This window comes from Pseudorasbora parva, chromosome 7, assembly GCF_024679245.1.
Source record: "Pseudorasbora parva isolate DD20220531a chromosome 7, ASM2467924v1, whole genome shotgun sequence".
In the NCBI taxonomy this organism is placed as follows: Eukaryota; Metazoa; Chordata; class Actinopteri; order Cypriniformes; family Gobionidae; genus Pseudorasbora; species Pseudorasbora parva.
This window is the reverse complement of record NC_090178.1, coordinates 25,717,686-25,739,385: the sequence shown is the minus strand read 5'-3', so window position 1 is coordinate 25,739,385 and position 21,700 is coordinate 25,717,686. Positions and strand designations below refer to the sequence as shown.

At 37.7% G+C, this 21,700-nt stretch overlaps 1 protein-coding gene and 1 pseudogene across 2 annotated transcripts; both read right to left on the bottom strand.

The window, feature by feature from the left end:
- Nucleotides 1-3,297: 3,297 nt before the first annotated feature.
- Nucleotides 3,298-4,940, bottom strand: LOC137083914 (uncharacterized; annotated as a pseudogene).
- A 65-nt stretch (nucleotides 4,941-5,005) lies between these two features.
- Nucleotides 5,006-20,195, bottom strand: pbxip1b (pre-B-cell leukemia homeobox interacting protein 1b). Of its 2 annotated transcripts, XM_067448796.1 has the most exons (10): nucleotides 20,095-20,195; nucleotides 17,566-17,654; nucleotides 16,194-16,394; nucleotides 15,714-16,020; nucleotides 14,030-14,254; nucleotides 13,444-13,467; nucleotides 12,002-12,045; nucleotides 11,775-11,891; nucleotides 11,252-11,519; nucleotides 5,006-8,446 (listed from the first exon to the last, which is right to left on the bottom strand). In XM_067448796.1, exons 2-10 carry the CDS (start codon nucleotides 17,626-17,628, stop codon nucleotides 7,092-7,094), a joined length of 2,604 nt encoding a protein of 867 aa, XP_067304897.1. In that variant the 5' UTR covers nucleotides 17,629-17,654; nucleotides 20,095-20,195; the 3' UTR covers nucleotides 5,006-7,091. The 2 variants fall into 2 exon arrangements, with proteins under 2 accessions (XP_067304897.1, XP_067304898.1); XM_067448797.1 differs by lacking the exon at nucleotides 13,444-13,467.
- Nucleotides 20,196-21,700: the final 1,505 nt, after the last annotated feature.

Here is a 21,700-nt window from a genome sequence, read left to right as displayed (position 1 = left end):
ATCATGACTGGTGTTGACAGTGATTCTGATGCAGGCATTCATGAAAATATTACAATACATTTTTACAAGCAACACACACCACAACAATTCATTGAATTGTAGTGGTTTGAATTGTAGTGGTTTTGTTGTGCCAATGATATATTTTTGATGGGCTCTGAACAGCTTGAAATAGTTAAGTTTTGTGTTATCTGCTGCAAAGAGCTGAAAGTTCCAATTAAACAAAGACAGCTGTTGATGTTGTTTCAATCACATGTGGTTTTGTGAATTTTATCCAAAATATAACTGGGGTGAAGACTTAAAATATAAACTGACCTATGTTAACATGCCAGTTCTGGGCTTAATCAGATTCTTTTAAACCATGTGTGCGCGTGCGTGCGTGTGTGTGTGTGTGTGTGTGTGTGTGTGTGTGTGTGTGTGTGTGTGTGTGCGCGCCAGTGATAGAGAGAGAGAGAGAGAGAGAGAGAGAGAGGGAGAGAGAGAGAGAGTAACAACCCTCTGTGCAACAGTGCCCTGTAGTGTTTGAAAGAAGGCATTGCCAGATTAACACTCAAAACCACAAGACTTGAATGATATCAGTAGCTTTTAAAAACAGCATGTTTTTGCTGAGGTAATGCATTAAAAAAGTGCATTATCTGAGCACAGCCTTTTGAAAATGAAACATTTAAGTTCTGCAAAGAAATGTATTCATCATTTATTTTAAAATAAAGCATTTAAACTTTTTTTTTTTTTTTACTGGTGTAATGATCTATTCAGAAAAGACTTTAGCACCAATGGTGGGCGATGTGGTTTTACACTTGAGTGATTATGAACTCAAACATATTTTTCCTACCCTCTCTGTCTTGCCTATATATATATATATATATATATATATATATATATATATATATATATATATATATATATATATATATATATATATATATATATATATATATATATATATATATATATATATATATATATATATATATATATATATAATGGAGCAGATGACGAAAACTACTTCAAGTGACAATGGCAAAGTTATTTGATAACTGTCATTTGTTAATCACCGATTTGTTAGTCTCCTCGACTCTTCTCCTCCTCCTGTGCCACTGCCTACTAACCGGACCACGGAAGGCCAGCGCAGAGAGCAGAAGACAAACGCTGCCAGCTGTGGCTACATAGTAAATGTACTGTGCATCAGTCTGACAGCTTCTTCATGGTTGCCACAAAGTTGAGTTTTCTACATTGTAAAAAAAAAAAATTGTAAATAAGTTACCTATTTTCATGTGCTATTTTTATGATTCATCACATTTTTTATGTGGTTCAGATACATTAATATTTTGATTTTTTTTTTATTAAACCAATTTTCTTCATTGTATCAAACTCAACTCAACTCAATTTTTATTTCAATAAATTCAGAATTTTAAGGCAACCAGGTTACTTACTTTTTTAAGTTAAACCAACAAGATTTTTTTACAGTGGTGCCAAACACTCTCCTGCTTCTGCAAAATAACCTGGACTTTTTCCATGCTTTCTGCTCAATAAAGAATCCAGCCATTTACACAACTCTATTGGAAATCCACCAAGAAAACAAACGCTGTTAGCGCTGGCAAAACTTTAAACATGCCTTCAATCAAGACCAGAGGACAATCGCATGCAGAGACGCAACAACTGCAGAGACGTCAGGTCTTCAATCATCAATCATCTTGAATCTTCTCCTTCTACCAAGATCACAAAAGATTCCAGGATTGGGAAATAAGGTGCCATAAAGTGGTTCTGGCATAAGAAACAGGTGCAATTCACTTTTACCTCTCAAACTGATGTGAAAACGTCTCGCTGAAGGCGGGAACGGAGACGTCGGGACTGACTGACGAATTGTGGATAAGGATACACATAAGGACTAACTTGACAGGGTAGTGCAACATATGGCAGTCACTGGGGTGGTTCCAACCTAATTGTTGGGGGGAAAGAACACACCCAGAGACGACAGAACGGGCTTTGTCCAGGGAAAGACATGGGGCTAGCCGTTTAAGGGTAGCTGGTACCGTGGAAGAATACACATATGGGGTTGCCGTGAGGGAACCGCTACATATGGAACCCAGCCTACATCCACGTTCCACAAGCATACGGGTGCAGGCCTAGCGTCAGACGGTCTACACAGAGGATATAAAATCTAGCAAACGTGTTAGGTGTCGCCCAGCCCGCAGCTCTACATATGTCTGTCAGCGAGGCGCCTTGAGCCAGTGCCCAGGAAGAAGCAAGGAGTGTGCTCTTACCCCAAATGGGCAAGGCATATCTTGGGACTGGTAAGCCAAGACTATAGCATCCACTATCCAGTGGGCTAACCTCTGCTTGGAGACAGCCTTTCCCTTCTGCTTACCTCCATAACAGACGAAGAGTTGCTCTGAGGTCCGAAAGCTTTGAGTCCGGTCAACGTAAGTGCGAAGAGCGCGGACCGGACACAACAAAGCTAGGGCTGGGTCTGCCTCCTCCGAAGGCAGCGCTTTCAAGTTTCACTAGCTGGTCCCGGATGAGAGTGGTAGGAACCTTGGGCACGTATCCGGGTCTCAGGACAACGTGAGAGTTACCGAGCCCGAATTCTAGGCACGATTCGTTGACCGAAAGTGCATGCAGGTCCCCTACCCTCTTAATAGAGGCCAATGCGGTCAGGAGCACTGTCTTCATTGACAACATTTTAAGCTCAATTGACTCCAAAGTCTCGAAGGGAGGGCTCTGAAGTGCCTTGAGCACTAGAGCTAAGTCCCAAGAGGGTATCGAGTTTGGGCGAGGAGGATTTAGTCTCCTCTCACCTCTGAGGAACCTGACGACTAGGTCGTGCTTTCCTATGAACTTACCTTCAACCGCGTCGTGGAACGCCGCTATTGTGGCGACGTACACTTTGAGGGTGGAGGGAGACAGCCTTCGCTCTAACCCATCTTGCAGGAAGGACAGCACAATGCTAATCGAACACCTTCGGGGGTCTTCCCGGCGGGAAGAGCACCACTCAATGAACAGGTTCCACTTCAGAGCATAGAGGCGACTCATAGAGGGGGCTCTAGCTGAAGAGATGGTATCTACGACTGCTTGTGGTAGTCCTTCTAGAACCTCCGTGGAGGTCAGGGTCCTCCCTGACCTTGCACATTTTTTGTGCAAGAAGGCTCACTAGGGGGAAACGCATATTTGAGTAGGTCCCGGGGCCAGCTGTGTGCCAGTGCATCTGTGCCGAGGGTACCCCCGGTCAGGGAAAAGTACCACTGGCAATGGGTTGAGTCCGGAGAGGCAAACAGGTCTACCTGTGTGGCTCTTTTAGTGTCACCACGTCAAACTCAACTCACTGATTTTTCCAATCCCAGACTCCCAAATACAATCCAGAGACTCACCTGTGAACTCCAGAAAAAGGCTGAAGAGGTTCTGGAACACACCTAATGATTTTGCTTGAATGATTTTGATACTGTTCTCTATAGATAAAGGTTTGAATCCCAGAAAGAACATTCACAGGCCAGTTTTTTGATCCCCCTGGACATTCTTTGGTCTCAATAATTGAAACCCCGCCATCTATCTCATCCAGGTCCTTCAGAAAGGGGGAAGATAACAGAAAATATCACTAAGGTCCAGTGCACATGTTCTGGTAATTTCTAGTTTGATTACACTAACTAATGGAGCAAATATGATATGTTGGCTAATTTCAGTCCTGCAATGTCAACTCCTCCAAATTAGTCAAAACAGCAAATGCAAGACTTTCCATGGCAATGATTCTACAAATATAATCACCGAAGAGCATCTTCAGAAACTTCAATTGGGGAGTCCTTAAAATACACCAGATTGAACCTTCTCAAGGTTTGTACCATCTATTTGAAGGACCTCTGAAGAAGGCAAGTGTGAAAAGGCATTAGCAGGAATGCTTACTACATCGCTGGAGATACAAAGGGATGTAACCTCAAGACCTGCCTTTGACAGATCAGCGCGCAGGTCTATAATATTGCAGTCGGCGTATGGACCCTTTCCTGGATAATGCTTGCAGTCTTGGGCATGTCTCTGAGGAGGTGTTTCTATCTGGTTATGGACTATTTAGTTATGAGTAAAAAAATAATTACAGATACTTAAAATCAGCACAAATCTCCACCAGAAGCTCAAGCAGTTTGAGTTGCTCCTGTTCCCATTCATTGACTCTGAAGAGGTTTTTCCATTTGCCTTTAACCGCACTTGTTCAGACCTTGCATGAACTATTATTTCCCTCACTTCCTCTTTCACTGTGGAAAACACACACACACACACACACACACACACACACACACGGTTCACTATCTTTGTGGGGACTCTCCATAGGCGTAATAGTTTTCATACCGTACAAACCGTATTTTCTATCCCCTACACTGACCCATGCCCCTAAACCTACTCATCACAGGAAACATTTTGCATTTTTACTTTCTCAACAACAACAACAACAACAACAACAACAACAACAACAACAACACTCAACCTGTATGATTTATAAGCCTTTTGAAAAGTGGGGACCGCTGGCTGGTTCTCACAATGTAGGTGATCTCAGGATTTACTATCCTTATGGGGACATTTGGTCCCCACAATGTAATATAAAAAACAGCGCACACACTGACTCACATACACACACACTCTCTCTCTCTCTCTCTCTCTCTCTCTCACTCTCTCTCTCTCACACACACACACACACACAGTGAATTTCTTAGAAAATATCAGATTTTCTTCTACTATAATAATACTATTAATAAAATATTCAACAACAACAACAAAACCCCACCTCAGTTCATTTGACATTGATGCAGAAATCCAGGCTCAATGTGTTCAGATTTAGTGCACCACAGGTGGAACCAAAATTCTATTAACTGTTTATTTCTATTCAGGGACAACAATGTGCTGTTGTGATGAAGAGATAAGGTAGTTTTACCAGCTGTGATAGTCACTGAAGCAGGACTCATTTAGATGTTTTACTAAAAATGTACAAATCATACAGCAAATGACAATCACTGAAAAGAAACGCATCTTGCATAACCATTTGCACATCTTTATTCTGTAAATTGTTTTACAGCAAAAACATTTCAAACTACAATAACCATCTGAACTTCACCAATTAAAACTTAAAAAAGACAAAAATACTTTATTACATTTATCTGTGTTGCACTTTTTTGTTACACTTCAGTGATCTCTGACAAACTTCTACATGCTGCCTTTAAGTAGTTCAAGTACAATACTTGAGTTTTTGCATTGGACAGTTTGTGAAAGCTGGAAATGTGCAAGCAGTGTATGGTTTGACACATGTGCAATAAGGATTCAGATCAAAAACATATTACACACCTTAAAATGACAACCTTCACTCTGCAACTGCATTACTTAAAACGAAAATGGCCTGCACTTTTCATTATAGGATTTGCTTATATTTTTGTTGCCAATAGCAACACTTTTTAACAATTACAAGGGCCAGACAATACAGGCATGTTATTAACTAAAAATATCCTCAATTAAATAACATTGAAACTCTCAAACAAATTAAAAACAATGGGTCAACAGTCCTAACCCTAATGACAAACTAAATAATTTAAGGAACAAAAATGATGAACATAAATAAAACTCCAACATAGTCTATCAGTACAACTCTATTCAATAAGTCAAGTATGATCTTAAAATGCACATGGACAGTTACGTGACTACTTTAAAAGATAGGCAATATAAGATCATTATTAGAAATTAGCTTTGGTGTGTAACTCTTACACCCGACACTGAACTACATTCTTCTGAGGAATATTACCAGACAAATATTATACTTGTGCGAGATGTGCCAGGTCTTAAACATAAACCTGATGTGCCATAGCAGTGGATCAGTCCCCCTCCCCATAAACAAAGCAAAAAGCTCCTGGAGCTGGATTCAGGAATATCTTGATAAAATGATCAATCATTTTGAAATGATTTGACTTTGACTGATTGTATACTAACCTACACTTGCGGTTAAATTTGTCTTATATTACAACAAATATAATACTATGACTCTTACAGATACATGTATTCATCTAATTTTTTTTCCAAAGAGCAAGCCTCATCATCTTTCTCCATTTAGAACCCAGTGTTTATAATCTAGAACAAACAAGCTTACAAGTATGCTAGATTATAAAAGTAAAACATAGTAATATGTATTAATCATATATCTATTATAATATTCATTATATTTGAACACAATTCATTTGCTAAAACAATTTTTTAAACTATATCCTAATTTGATGGCATTTACAATGATTTTTAACATTTGTCAAAAATGTCAAATATTTGTCAGTATGTTTATTTTTTAAATAACCACACTGCAAAAATTATTTAAAAAATGTTACCTGGTTACCTTAAAATGTTGAGTTCATTGAAATGAAAAATGTGAGTTAATACGATGATTTTTTTTTTTTTTAAATTGACAAACCTTTATTAAAATATTAATACGATTTTGTATGCATATTGGGTAATTGTGTGTTTTATTTGTGATGACAGTGAAACATGCCAAATGATTAATCACATTTTGTAATGTGGTTCAGATACAATAATATTTTGAGTTTGTATTTATTCAATAAATTTCCTTCATTGTATCAACTCAAATTGTAATTTCAATAAACTCAAAATTAGGGCAACCAGGTTACTTACTTTTTAAGTTAAACCAAAATTTTTTTTTATTTTTACAGTGCATCTTATGAAAAACAACAACAACAAAGATTCTTAAGAATTCTTGTTGGTATGGTAAGTCATACCATTACATTTCTTAAAGCAGAAAATAAGAAAATAAAAGTTATGAGTTTTATTCCGAAGAAAGTTTTGTGAATCCAGCCCCAGATCTTTAGATGACAGAGCAAGCGCCTTATTTAATGGTCAACTGTGCATGTTGTGCATGTTGAAATAAAAGGTAAAAAAAAGCACAAATTCACAAAAAGTGAGCAGAAACAGCTGTTGTGTTTTGAAGGAGGACACAAACATAACTGAAGTCTTACAGTAGTGCTTCAACTATGAAAAGAAAAAGCAAAGCCTTACTGATCCAAATGAATATGCTCTTTAGACCAGTCCAGCAGGAAATCACGCCCGATGGAACTCCTGAAGAACCTTCAACCTTTCACTCTTCCACTCTCTTTCTGCTCTCCCTTCCTCGCTTCCTTTGGAAGTGCGAATTTCTCCATCGCCTCCCTTTCAAATTCCTCCATCTCGTCGTCATCATCTTCCTCGCTCTCTTCTCCTTCGCTGTCACTCTCTTCTCCTTCAGCCATGTCTTCCAAAATGTCCCCCACATCTTCCACGAACTCACTGAATGGCATCTGATCATGAGCGAACACTCCATCCTTGAAGAACTCCTTCACCAGCTTATGGAGCTCTTCCTCCCTGGAGGTCTGGTCCTCGGGATCCTGGAGCTTGTTCAGGTAGGACTGGAGAAGTGTTTGAAAGTCCCGCAGGCTGACGGGAGAGAGACCCTCGACCCGAGCGCAGTCTGCCACGCCGCTGCACGTCTCCCGGTGCCCGTCGTAATGCTGTATCCGCTCTCTCTGTTTGCTCCAGTACTTCTCATGGTCGGAATGGTGATGGGAGGTTCTCCCGTTTGGTGCTCCGTGTCCATGTCTCTCCTTCCGCTGTTTCTCCTTTTCATTAGGATTCTTTTGCCCCACATTTTTATGGTAGAATGCCTTGGTTTTTTTCTCCTCCTTCAATTCCTCTCTTTTCCACTCTTCATCTTTTGACTCTCTTTCTTTCTCTCTCCAATGCTTTTCCTTCATTTCTTTTCCACCATACTCTTTGGGAAACTCTCTCTCTCCTTTCAGTTTTTTCTCTTTTTTATCACTGTGTTTTCCCTCACTCTTTTCCTTTCTCCACTCCTTTTCACCTTTCCATTCTTTATGTTCATTCCCGCCACTCTGTTTATCACTTTTCCAGTGCTTGTCCTCTTTCCTCTCCCCTCTCGGTTTCCATTCCTTTTCCTCTTTCCCTTTGTTTTTCCCAGTATCCTTTAAGTCCTTTTTGTCTCCCCTCCTCTCATCCTGCCCTACATGTTTGTCTTTCTTTCCCTTTTTATCTTCCTTCCATTCTTTTCTCTCCTCCCACTTTTTAAAATCTTTCTTGTCTTCACTTTCTTTACCCATTTTACCATCATCTCGTTTTTTGTCCTTCAGCCACTCTTTCCTCTTACTTTCATTACCTTCTTCCTGGTGGCTTTTATCTTTTTTCCAGTCCTTCTGTTCCTTAGTGTGTTCTCCCTCAGACCCTCTCTCCTTCCTTTCTTTGTCATCTTCCTTTTTTCCACTTTTCTTCTTTTTCCATTCTTTGTCTCCCTTTCTTTGTTCTTTCTCCTCACTCTTTTTGTCCGAAGTCTTCCTGTGCTTCATGTCTTGTCTTTCTATGGGCGGTACATCTCTTTTGTCTCCAGCAGGGGGAATCCGTGAGGCTGCAACGGGATGCACCGGTTCTGCTCTTTCTGGAAGAGTTGAAATGTGGTTATTTAATTTTTAAAATACAACACTTCAAAAAATTATTTAATAATAATAATAATGTATTAGGAAAATTATATATATTTATATAAATATAACACTTCCTTCATACGTCACATAAAGAGTATATAGAGAATTCTGATGCAAAAACCTTTAAGTCCTTCTCACATGTTTTCTAGTAAAAAAAGCATTTTTATCAGGTTCCTAATTAGGTCCGTAATTTCACTTTAATGACAATTAAAAGGTTATTAGGCAGTTATAGTTAGGCCTTATTTTAAAAAAAAAGTCACTTTAGTCAATTCAGTTGTATAAATTTGATTGTCATTTGCTGCAAAACCAGCTCCAACGTATACTATGTATGAACAGACATTTTGAGGGGCAGTGGCCCAAACCAAAAAAAGGGGTACTATAAGGGGGTTGAGTCATCTTAATATAGAGAATGAATAACAAACCTTTTACAATCGCATTGTTAAATACATTCACCTAAAGGATTATTAGGAACATCATACTAATACTGTGTTTGACCCCCTTTTGCCTTCAGAACTGCCTTAATTCTACGTGGCATTGATTCAACAAGGTGCTGAAAGCATTCTTTAGAAATGTTGGCCCATATTGATAGGATAGCATCTTGCAGTTGATGGAGATTTGTGGGATGCACATCCAGGGCACGAAGCTCCCGTTCCACCACATCCCAAAGATGCTCTATTGGGTTGAGATGTGGTGACTGTGGGAGACATTTTAGTACAGTGAACTCTTTGTCATGGTTAAGAAACCAATTTGAAATGATTCGAGCTTTGTGACATGGTGCATTATCCTGCTGGAAGTTGCCATCAGAGGATGGGTACATGGTGGTCATAAAGGGATGGACATGGTCAGAAACAATGCTCAGGTAGGCCGTGGCATTTAAACGATGCCTAATTTGCACTAAGGGGGCTAAAGTGCGCCAAGAATCATTCCCCACACCATTACACCACCACCACCAGCCTACACAGTGGTAACAAGGCATGATGAATCCATGTTCTCATTCTATTTACGCCCAATTCTGACTGTGAATATCTCAACAGAAATCAAGACCCATCAGATCAGGCAACATTTTTCCCATCCTCAACTGTCCAATTTTGGTGAGCTTGTGCAAATTGTAGCCTCTTTTTCATATTTTTAGTGGAGATGAGTAGTACCTGGTGGGGTCTTCTGCTGTTATAGCCCATCCGCCTCAAGATTGTGCGTGTTGTGGCTTCACAAATGCTTTGCTGCATACCTCGATTGTAACGAGTGGTTATTTCAGTCAAAGTTGCTCTTCTATCAGCTTGAAACAGTCGGCCCATTCTCCTCTAACCTCTAGCATCAGAAGGCATTTTCGCCCACAGTATTGCTGCATACTGGATATTTTTCCCTTTTTACACCATTCTTTGCCAACCCTAGAAATGGTTGTACGTAGGCCTGTCACAATAACAAATTTTGTTATAAATTGGCCAATAAATTGTAAACAATGAAATTGTCGTTCTGAGACCGATTTTATCTTAAATAATGATAATGGCATTATAATGCAGGTAAATCTTTTCAAAGATCAAGAAACTTTTATTTCTAAAGACTATTTAACACTGAAAACAATTTTTTTTTAAAATATCCACAATAAATAAACAAAACAACCAAAAAAAAAAAAAAAGCACTGGACTTTCAGTCTGTTTAAAAAATGCATTTAAATAAGTACCAAAAACAATAAATAAAATGGTTGAAAACTGCAATGGATTATTGTGTATTAGGTGCATTTTAGGGGTGGCACAGCTCACAAAACCCAAGGGTCGGTTCGTATCACGGTTTTCACAGTTCTATATGGCTCTTGTTGTTGTTTTTTCTTTTAATCGTTAAAACTCCAGAAATGTACTTCAGCATATGATATAAAGCTTAATTATCCACAATTTAGGATACAGTATTTAAAAAAATTGTCATATCATGTAATCATGCACAAACTGAACTTGACCATCTCTGAGGAAAGCAAGAGCGAAGACATTGATCTTAAATAATTTCGCTACAGGAATGTATGTGCCTTTTTAGCACACAAAGATTGAACTGAAGAATTAACTTGCATTTATCAAACTGCTGACTTCAGCGTAGCTTTAAGCCTTGTTTATCCTCAACGCATTCGGACGAGTGCGAGGGTGCGAATGGCAAAAATGATGCCACCACAGTGTTTGCTGTGTGCACGTCAAATTTTGTAACTTTGCGTGCGGCTCCGCAACCGAAGAAGTACAAGTTCCTATCAGGCGAATCTGGCCGAGCATGATGTCTCATTACAGCGCACTCAGGGTGCGCAATGAGTATAAACACCTCCCCGAATGAACAAGATGCGCGCATTCAGCGAGAGAGACGAGGAAAACAAACAAGCAAATCCCAGTAACTGAGCAGATTGTGAAATACTCAGACCGGCCCGTCTGGCACCAACAACCATGCCACACTCAAAATGGCCTAAATCACCTTTCTTTCCCATTCTGACATTCGGAGTTCAGGAAATTGTCTTGACCAGGACCACATCCCTAAATGCATTGAAGCAACTGCCATGTGATTGGTTTAATTAGATAATTGCATTAATGAGACATTGAACAGGTGTTCCTAATAATCCTTTAGGTGAGTGTATAATATGTTCAATTAAATATTTCATGAGATTTGCATTTTTAAGAAGTGCCTCAAGTTAAAGATATGCATATGCTACTGGATTTAAAATTCACAGATTACATGCATTTCAGTGATGGATCATTGCTGTCAGTATGTGTGTTCAAGTGTGTTTACTGCACCTGTGCTCTGTGTGAGCTGTGAAACTTTAGCCCTAAGATGCTCCAGTTCTCTGTGCAGTGATGGCAGGGCCTCCAGCTCTTTCTTTGCCCTCACATTTTCTTCTTTCATTCTCTCGTTCTCTTGCTCCAGCTCTTTCTGAAGAGCCGGTACTTTGTCTAGTTCTCCTTTTATCCTCTGGTACTCCTTCTCCAGCTCTTCTCTCCTCACACGCTCTTTTTCTCCCTCCTCTGCCAGAAGCTGCGCTGCTTTCAGTTGACCTTGATGTTGCTGAGTTTACATACAGGGCAAATAATGAACAGAGAACAACTAAAAACACTTTAAAGGGACCATACACTGTAAATCTAAAGTTTCCCTGCTTCTTTGAAATATAAAAGAGAATGATGTAATACAGAATTATTGCATGTAACAGTCATTCAAAGTAAATTACAACAGCGTTTGGTCCCAGAGACCTTGAGGAACAGAAAGAGAGATCATTTATATAACTGTTTTTAGTCCAAAAATGTCTGGGTTTCTGCACCGTACCTGAAGTTGTGCCTCTAGTACCAATATTTGCTGATCTTCCTTTGCCTGTTTGCTTAAAATATCTGGAGGCTGAAGACCAACAGGTGTGTCTCTGGAGACTTCAGAGTTCAACCACTCCTTTCACACACAAAAACACATCTTCAATTCAAAAGGCTAAATAATAGTGACTCTTATTGTAGAGTCAGAAAAAAATTTCACGCATAAAACAGAAGAGCAATTTATCTGACCTGATTTGTTGGATCCTTCAGCTCTTTAAAATCCATGTCTGCTTCTGGGAGGAAAATGCAAGCAAAATAACATGACAAAAGCACACTTGATCATACATCATCATGAAAAAGCAACAGATGCCAATGTGAAAAAGATGGGGAGGATAACGTGAGGCTTTAACACTCAATAAATAGGGATAGAAGGATCACAGAAAGCATGCGGCTGAAGCACTGCATGCAATGTTCAGAATGTAACCTATAATCTAACATGTTTTGTTTATTTTTCTAAACGTATGCAGCATTCATGTCACTAATCTGATATGGTCTTTCAGTCTTTCGGAGTTGTTGTGTGCATCCACTTGACGTCGCAAGAAATTAAACATACTGCACAAACAGTTTCAAATGCAACTGCCATACGTTAAATCATGACCGATGGAAACATAATTTAGCCAGGGCCCAGATAACAACTCTCAATATTAACTATCATTCCAAATAAGTATATTAAGTATACACACACACAAAACAAATTTAATTTATGAATTTAAATAATACAATTATAAATACAATGAATAATATACTTATTATTAGATTGTAATCAAGTATTAAACGTTTTATAAAATGTCTCAACAAAAGTATATAGCCGGTTATTAAAATATTTTGTGGGGTATTAAAAATATTTCAGGTTATAAAATATTTAGCGTTGCATACAGAGAGAGGTAAAATTAAATGTAATCAATGGTTCTCAACCAGGGTGTTGGAGCACACTAAGGTGCCTCAAGATAGATTAAAATAATGGAAAATAAGACAAAACAAGCATTAAAATAAACTAAATACCAAAATAATGACAGAGGAACCAGGGTTCCCAAGCTTGGAAAAACTGGATATACTATATGAGGCAGTCTAAGTTTAAAGCTTTCTATACATTAAAACGTCATGTATATTAATATGTCATGGGCATTTTAATAAATTTGTTTGAATATATAACTTTCAAGATTTGCCAAACTTTAAACTATTTAATTTAGTAAAAATGTGACATTTTTAAATATCTGGTGGGGAGGCTTGGAGTCAAAAAGGTTGAGAACCAGTGGTTTTCATTTGCACATAAGTACATTGCACATGCAGCAACCATCAAAAGCAAATTACTTTGAGCTAACTTATCTTTTAGCTCCATTCTCACACGCACGCTCAGGTTTCCATGTTTTATGGGGACTTCCTATAGATGTAATTATTTTTATCCCCCTACACTAACCCTACCCATTACAGAAAACCTTCTCAATTAGTTCATTTAGTATGATTTACAAGCTGCTTTCCTCATGGGGACCAATGTCCCCATAAGGTCGAAATTTACTGGTATTACTATCCTATAGGGGAAATTTGGTCCCCATAACAAAGGGAATACCAGGTACACGCACGCACACACGCACACACACACAAACACTCTCTCTATCTCTATCTCCTCCTACCACCATCCAGGTCCATGAGAACACCTGTGAAACAACACACCTCAGTCTCAGACACGGGAGCATATTCAAATTTTACAACCTAATTTAGGCCACTGCATAGGTATATTTTGGTCACATGACCCCTTTTATGAAACCATAATCAATATCCGTTTGTCCAGGAGAACATTTGACTAACCATCATTATGAATGTGTGGTATCATTCTCTCAAACAAACACGTTTCTAAGTATGTAGTTCATTTAGATGTCTCTAGCGACTGAAAACCTAATAACGTGGCAGCCTAAGAGCTCTGTACTAGATGATCCCATTTATGAGATTCACATTCAAATATAAACCTAGAAAGTTTTAGGATTTTTTTAAAAGTCACTCAAATTGTTATGCTGATAATATACAATTAGCAATGATACATTTTATTTTAAATAAGAAAAAGGCTAAATTAAATCATTTGTATTAATTATGTCTAATTTAAAGCCTGACTTTTCAGTGCTCAACATGTTAATTAAGTATCTAATAAGTAGCATTATTAAAATATTTATTACCAAAAGCCTCAAATGAAAAAGAGCACGGAGACAGGACCCTCATGCTTACCCGAGAAAAAAATGGTTCCTAGCCCTAGAAGAATGACAGCTGCAAGGATGCACTTGTTCAAAGAAAAGACTGTTTCCCCTTCTCTCTGAGGGGGCTGAAAGTCTTCCTCCTCTCCCTCTTCATCGTCCTCTGCCTCAGTCTTGTCCAAAGAGCCCAGGTGGGAGATTGTTCTCTTTCGTAAAGCATCCCCCTGCTTCCCTTGTGTTTCCAACACTTCTTTAGACTCTACACAAAAACAGGGTATGTGATTACTAGGAAATATTCAGTAGCTATTAAAAAAATACACACATCTAAACAAATTATTTCACAGGGGGAACAAAAAAAAAAAAAGCTATCTTTACACAGCTGGTTAGTACAGCAGCCATGTCACCGTTGTTGTTTTTTTTAATAGTATAGGAGGGCCTTTATGGATGCTGTCTGTGTGTATAATAGCTAATGTCATTTGCACAAGCAGGACATGAACATCTTTTTTTGCCCTGGAACATATGATCAACCATTCACTGTCCTCTGATTGTAGGGTTAGGGTTGTCTGGTGAATCAAGGCTCCACTCGTGCACTGAGACTGAGGCTCTATTTCTGGAACTCCCCAGTCACTTCGTCAGTCTGGTCTGCAGCTTCAGTGAACCAGCATTAAACTCTCTTCACTGCACATTAGCAAGACGACTAAAACACGCCATACTGAAGCATTTCCAAACATTTACAATACCGTTTAAAAGTTTGGGGACAGTACGATGTCTTTTTGAAAAGTAATTCATACTTTTATTCAGCAAGGATGCACTATCAAAAGTGACAGGAAAGACATTTATAATATTTCACAAGATGTTTTTGTTTTTTTTAAATGCTATGAATTTAACAAAAATATGAAGCATAAGGAGTTTTCTTGAATAGCAAACCATATTAGAATATTTTCTGATTGATCATGTGACACTGAAAACTGAGGTAAAGAAGATGCTGGAAATTCATCTGTGCCATGACAGGAATAAATTACAATTAAAAATATATTAAAATAGAAATAATTCTAAATTGTAATAATATTTCATAATGTTACCATTTTTACAGTATTTTTAAATACCGTAAATAAATGCAGCCTTGGGGACTGGGGAGTATTAAAAAACGCCTTTCAAAACCAAACTTTTGAACCGTAGTGTATGTTGTGTTACACAAGCTGCTTAAAGCACCACAGCCAAAGTCCTACAAAGATTTTGCTTTTAGCCTCATAGCTTCCTTCAAACTACATATAAATATAAATGTAATGAACTAAAAGACAAACACTGATGCACCATCTTAAAAATATTTGGAAAATAAATATAGAATGAGGTCTGTAAGGTTTTCAGGATGCAGATACGAGCAAAAGTTCACTTAAATGAGAGAGGAAAGAGCATAGAGAATGATGCATCCAAAATGTGATCAAAGCTGACAGGCTGTAATGTATATATAAAGAACAACATCAAACTGAAATCAAGCTGTCAAGCTGCCACCAGTCATCATGCAAGTCCATCATTCCATATCAGACCTGTCAACTGCAGTTAAGCTCCATTTGACCACCAACAACACTTTAAAATGTACACATACACAAAACAAACTTCTTTAATAAATGTATAAATGTTAGTTATAAATGAATAAATTAGATTAGAAATTCAGGAAAAAGTATGTAGCACTACCATTTATGTTGTATAGAACTCACCTTCAGTTATGGTTTTCCTCTGAGACTCCTCATCTGATTTAAACCAGTCTCTTTCCTGACAAACTGAAGGAGGAAGTGGACTTGATCCAGAGGTAGGACTTATGTGAGTGTATGAGTCAGAGAATGAATCGACGTCAGTGCTAGGAGAAACTGGGCTCTCTGAGTGACCTGTAAGGGCATCTCGTTCCTCATGATCAGGGGTCCAGGAGCTGACATCCTCAACAGTGTCACTGAGAGAGCTGGGGTCTTCATTGACATGTGTTGCATTCAGCTGAGCCCGACCCTCACTCATCTCTGGAGACATTACCTGGCAAACATTTGGTAGATCAACAAAAAATTCAGTTACTATTTGACATTAAAGGAATAGGAAAAGCACATTTATGACATTTCATTTATAGGTGACCTAAAAGTCATACAGTAAAATGTATTATGGCCATCAGGATTAGAGATAATCTGAAGCATTTATTTGAGAAAGGACACCTGAGTTTCCTTTGCTTGCTCTGACCCATGGGTGAGAGCTGTGTCAGACTGCAACTGTGATGATGTCTCCGTCTCTGGCTGGTGGGCAGATGCTTCAGAGGAGTGCTTCTCCAGGTCACTGTTGGCCTCGGGTGCTTTTGAGAGCCGCCCCTCGACCTTAAGATCTTCAGCTACCGGACCCACATTCTCAACTCCAGACTCCTGTACATGAAAAATGTCTCTGTCAAACTAATTTGATCTCCTCTATGATTTCAGCATTGTCTTGACACAATATCCTACAAAGTGAATAACGGGGTTGTGGGTCAATGGCATTGATTGTGTCCATGATAAAAGAAAAAAAATAGTTTAAAAATAAGGTCTTATTACCATTTTTAAGGAAGGATTAAATGTAATGATCCTAAAAAAATAACATAATAATAAGTAATAACATCATACAGTATTTTCCAAATAGAAATATGTACCTCTGAATAATTTTTTTAAGTTTTTTTAAATTAATTTTTAAATGTAAAAGGTATATTATTATTATTATTATTATTAATACAAATGTCACAAGTTATTCATGCATCATGTAAGTAGTTTTTGGAGTCACACAACATAAAACATAAAATAATAATAATAATCAAAAAATAATAAAACATAATAATCATAGAAGACGTGTATTTAAAGGGGTTACACCCCCCCCCCCCCATTTAAAAAAAAATGAAATTCTGTCCTTAATTCGTCACTCTCATGTCTTTCCAAACCCGGAAGACCTTTTTTCATCTTCAGAACACAAATTAATAGATTTCTGATTAAATCCGAGAGCTCTCTGACCCCACCATAGACAGCAATTTAATGAACACTTTAATTTAGGTCCATAAAGGTTAGAAAGACATCGTTAAAATAGTCCATATGACTACAGTGGTACAAGCTTAATTTTATGAAGCAACAAGAATACTTTTTTTGTCTGCAAAAAAATAAAATAAAAAATGTATTCAACAATTTCTTCTCATCTGTGCCAGTCTTCTACCTTCACATGGACTATTTTAACAATGTTTTGACTACCTTTTTGGACCTTGAAAGTGTTCATTAAATTGCTGTCTATTGAGGGGTCAGAAAGCTCTCGGATTTCATCAAAAATATCTTCATTTGTGTTCTGAAGATGAATGACGGTCTTATGGGCTTGGAACTACATGAGGGTGAATAATTAATGAAAGAATTTTAATTTTTGGGTGAACTAAGTCACTGCATGTATGATTAGCATTTTGTTTTTGAATAAATTGATAGATTTAACGTTATGTCAACTAGCCCTTGTATCAAGACATGAATGCAACAACATAATCATGTTCAAAAATCAGAGACTTCCACCGCTGATTCTGACACTGAAACGCACCTTTACCGCTGGGGTAAGAAGAGTCCAGCTGTTGCTATTGGCACTGTTGCTGTTTTCAGACATTGCCCCCTAGCGGCTCCGTCCAGCAACTGCAAAACACACAATAAGTGTTCTTGAGCACTTCAGAAATTCATCAGCTCTATTTCAGTGACAAATCAACAGAAAATATAATAACATTTATGGAGTGTCTACTTAGACCAAGTGCAAATAGCGTGACTTGTTGGCAAGCACTATTTACAATAGCTCCGCCTAACAATGCCTGGTGCCCATCTGCCTTTTCCCATCACATATCAAAATCGAAAAGGCATTTACTTTCAAGAAAAAAAATAAGAAAATGTTTAATAATAATAAAAGTATTTATTGGGTAGGGTTATGGGTAGTAGTAGGGAGGGCTTTTATTGTCCCATTAAGGCGACATCCATTTAATAATTTATAATACACTGTCATTATTGCATCCTGTTAAATGTACAACAATATTGAGGTGCAAATAGTACGTATCTGCCAAAATAAAGTATAAAAAGCATCTAATTACTATTTACACACACTGCAAAATAACTGCTACTTTTACATGGTGTAAATAGAATACATCAGTATTTTCAATTAGCGTAAATAGAATCTAATTGATATTTACACTTGGTGTAAATAGCATCTATTGCTGCTGCCTATAATGTAAGGGTAAACTATATTGTGTTCAGAACATTGACATATGTAAAAAGGACATGTAAAGGACTTTGAACAAGTATAATACTACAGTTTTGCATATACCAAATACGCTGTCTGTGTACATAAGATGAAACTCTGTCAAACAAACCTAATCCTAATATTAACAATTTAGCAATGTCTTGATACAATATCCCACAAAGTGAGTAACGGTTTATTTCTTTGTGGGTGAATTACATTTAAGAGAATCCATGAGGGAAAAATTTGGTTTCAAAATAACTTTTTTCAAATTAATTTTTTTTTCATGTTGGATGACCCATATCATAACCCAAATGGATTATGTTTATATAATCTAAATTGTGGTGAGTGAGTTCAATGAGGACGGTGAATCCACTACAGGCCTCTATGAGTGAAAAAGGCTCTGGAGTGAAGGAGAGACTGAAAAGCTGGAGGTGTAGTGAAAGAGTTTTCACTTCATTAGTATTATCCTTGTGTTTTCCCATTGGTTGCACCACCGGTTCTCTGGCTGGCAAATATCTTGGCAAAGAACTGTGTAACTAAGGATGTCAAAAGAAGCAGCACTAAAGGCATTAATGCAAGAAGAGAATAGTAGAGTTATACTCCTCCTGACACCACCGACAAAACAAAACAATGGACCTACTACTCACTACCAGAATACCACTGAGAAAAGCGAGACTGATGTGGGCTAACAATCATTTCAATGACTTACAGCAACTTATTCAAACATTCTTTCATTTGATTTAAATGTTATTCAGTACATTTGAATATTAAGTAGATCTGGCATAGAATATTAAGTAGATCTGGAATAGAAAAAATGGGACCCCGTTAAGCCAAAATGATGAATCTTCCAAGCAAATTTCAAAAATGAAAGAGGCCTAATCACAGACGAACCACTTTGTGACACACTTCACTCTTTAATAAGGATCTTTTTCCTTTCGCAGTAATTTGGGTCTGCTAATAATGTGACTCCCATGAGAGTTTTTTTTTCAATGTAGCCATGAGCCATGAGAATTGTTGAGGATATAGAAGAATGTCTGAAATAGATAACAGCTAAAAATAACACAGAAAGAAGCACAAAGTGCACCTAACTGAACTGGTATTATCCGAGAGAATTACAAAAAAATGAAAATAATGATATTTTAGATTTATATCAAATGAATAATTAAATATACAAATATAAAATATGTTTGCAAAAAAATATATTGATATCACTTAAGTTCACAGACAAGAGATTATATTATATTACAATTATATTAATCTTAAATTATATAAGTGCAAATCTATTACAAAGTAATTATACGCAATATTATGAATAATTACTGATTATCATTTTACACAAATAACAATAACTGTACTATGGCATTTTGGGGAAACCTGAGTACAATGGTTAATGTTTGACCAGTTCGATTATCCAAAAAATAAACCCAGTTTAAACAGATTTTAAAGGAAAAACTTCATTAAGTTCGTCTGTCAGTCTTATCTTTCCCATCACCTCATCTGAAATAAAATGCCCATACAAGGACACATCTTCACGTCATGAGAACATCATCAGCACAACTATTACTTTCATGCGTCGTGAATAGCCTACTGCACACCATCGTATATTCTCTGTATGTTTGTATTCTACACGGATGTTGGACGTCTGTCTGTGTACATTTTAAGCAGAGGCAGCTGTCAAAATGGGAGTGTTCAGCATAAAACCCGCGAGAAAATGTCCAAGATGTACTTTACATACATGCACATACCGGAAATAAAGAAAAAAAAAACAATCTTGACGGGTTTCACTAATGGGCTATGTGAGTTTGGTTAAATATGAAAAATGTCTACAAGTATCAAACAGAAGCATACCTGGAAACTCTGAACCTTTCCGCCTCTAATTCAGCTTTAATTTCCACCACTTCTCGTGTCTTGTGCAAAGTTGCAAACTCCAGCGTGAGTTTTGTCTCGTAGACTGCTTCTGTCTGTAAATTTTCCCACCAATCAGCACTTGCCGTTCAGCTATGTCCCGCCCACGTGCTGAATTCTCCACCAATGACAGCATACTTTATCCTCCGTCCTTAGCCAGACAGTAGTTCAAAGCGCACTTTTTTGTGCGTGTGACTGACAAACACAGGTGACATGAAAATGAGGAGCATGTGCTCAAACAAAGGGGAAACGAATCCTTCCATCCATATGTATTAGACCTGGTGAACAAGTCTGGTTACGTGAACAGAGAGGTGTCTTATTAGTATTTTACTTTTATTAATTATTTTCATTTATTGTAGGTTTTGTACTTTTATATGGGCTAAGTAAAATAGGGGTTTGAGTAACTTGTTCTTACAAATATATTTTCCTAACAATAAAAACAGATCAACAATAGGCCTATGTGTCTTGAAAAATAAATTTGATGTTTGTGATAGGCTTAAATAGGCTAATGTATGCAACTATTGAATGCTTATTTGGATTCATGCTGTTTGTCTCTGGATCCTATTGATTTTGTTCGGAAAAACAAAAACTATAGGCTACATAGTTAAAATATATATACACAGGGAGTGCAGAATTATTAGGCAAGTTGTATTTTTGAGGATTCATTTTATTATTGAACAACAACCATGTTGTCAATGAACATAAATTCATTAATATCAAAGCTGAATATTTTTGGAAGTTTTAGTTTTAGCTATTTTAGGGGGATATCTGTGTGTGCAGGTGACTATTACTGTGCATAATTATTAGGCAACTTAACAAAAAACAAATTTATACCCATTTCAATTATTTATTTTTACCAGTGAAACCAATAGAACATCTCAACATTCGCAAATATACATTTCTGACATTCAAAAACCAAACAAAAACAAATCAGTGACCAATATAGCCACCTTTCTTTGCAAGGACACTCAAAAGCCTGCCATCCATGGATTCTGTCAGTGTTTTGATCTGTTCACCATCAACATTGAGTGCAGCAGCAACCACAGCCTCCCAGACACTGTTCAGAGAGGTGTACTGTTTTCCCTCCTTGTAAATCGCACATTTGATGATGGACCACAGGTTCTCAATGGGGTTCAGATCAGGTGAACAAGGAGGCCATATCATTAGATTTTCTTCTTTTATACCCTTTCTTGCCAGCCACGCTGTGGAGTACTTGGACACGTGTGATGGAGCATTGTCCTGCATGGAAATCATGTTTTTCTTAAAAGGATGCATTCTTCTTCCTGTACCACTGCTTGAAGAAGGTGTCTTCTAGAAACTGGCAGTAGGACTGGGAGTTGAGCTCGACTCCATCCTCAACCCGAAAAGGCCCCACAAGCTCATCTTTGATGATACCAGCCCAAACCAGTACTCCACCTCCACCTTGCTGGCGTCTGAGTCGGACTGGAGCTCTCTGCCCTTTACCAATCCAGCCATGGGCCCATCAAGACTCACTCATTTCATCAGTCCATAAAACCTTGGGAAAAAAAATCAGTCTTGAGATATGTCT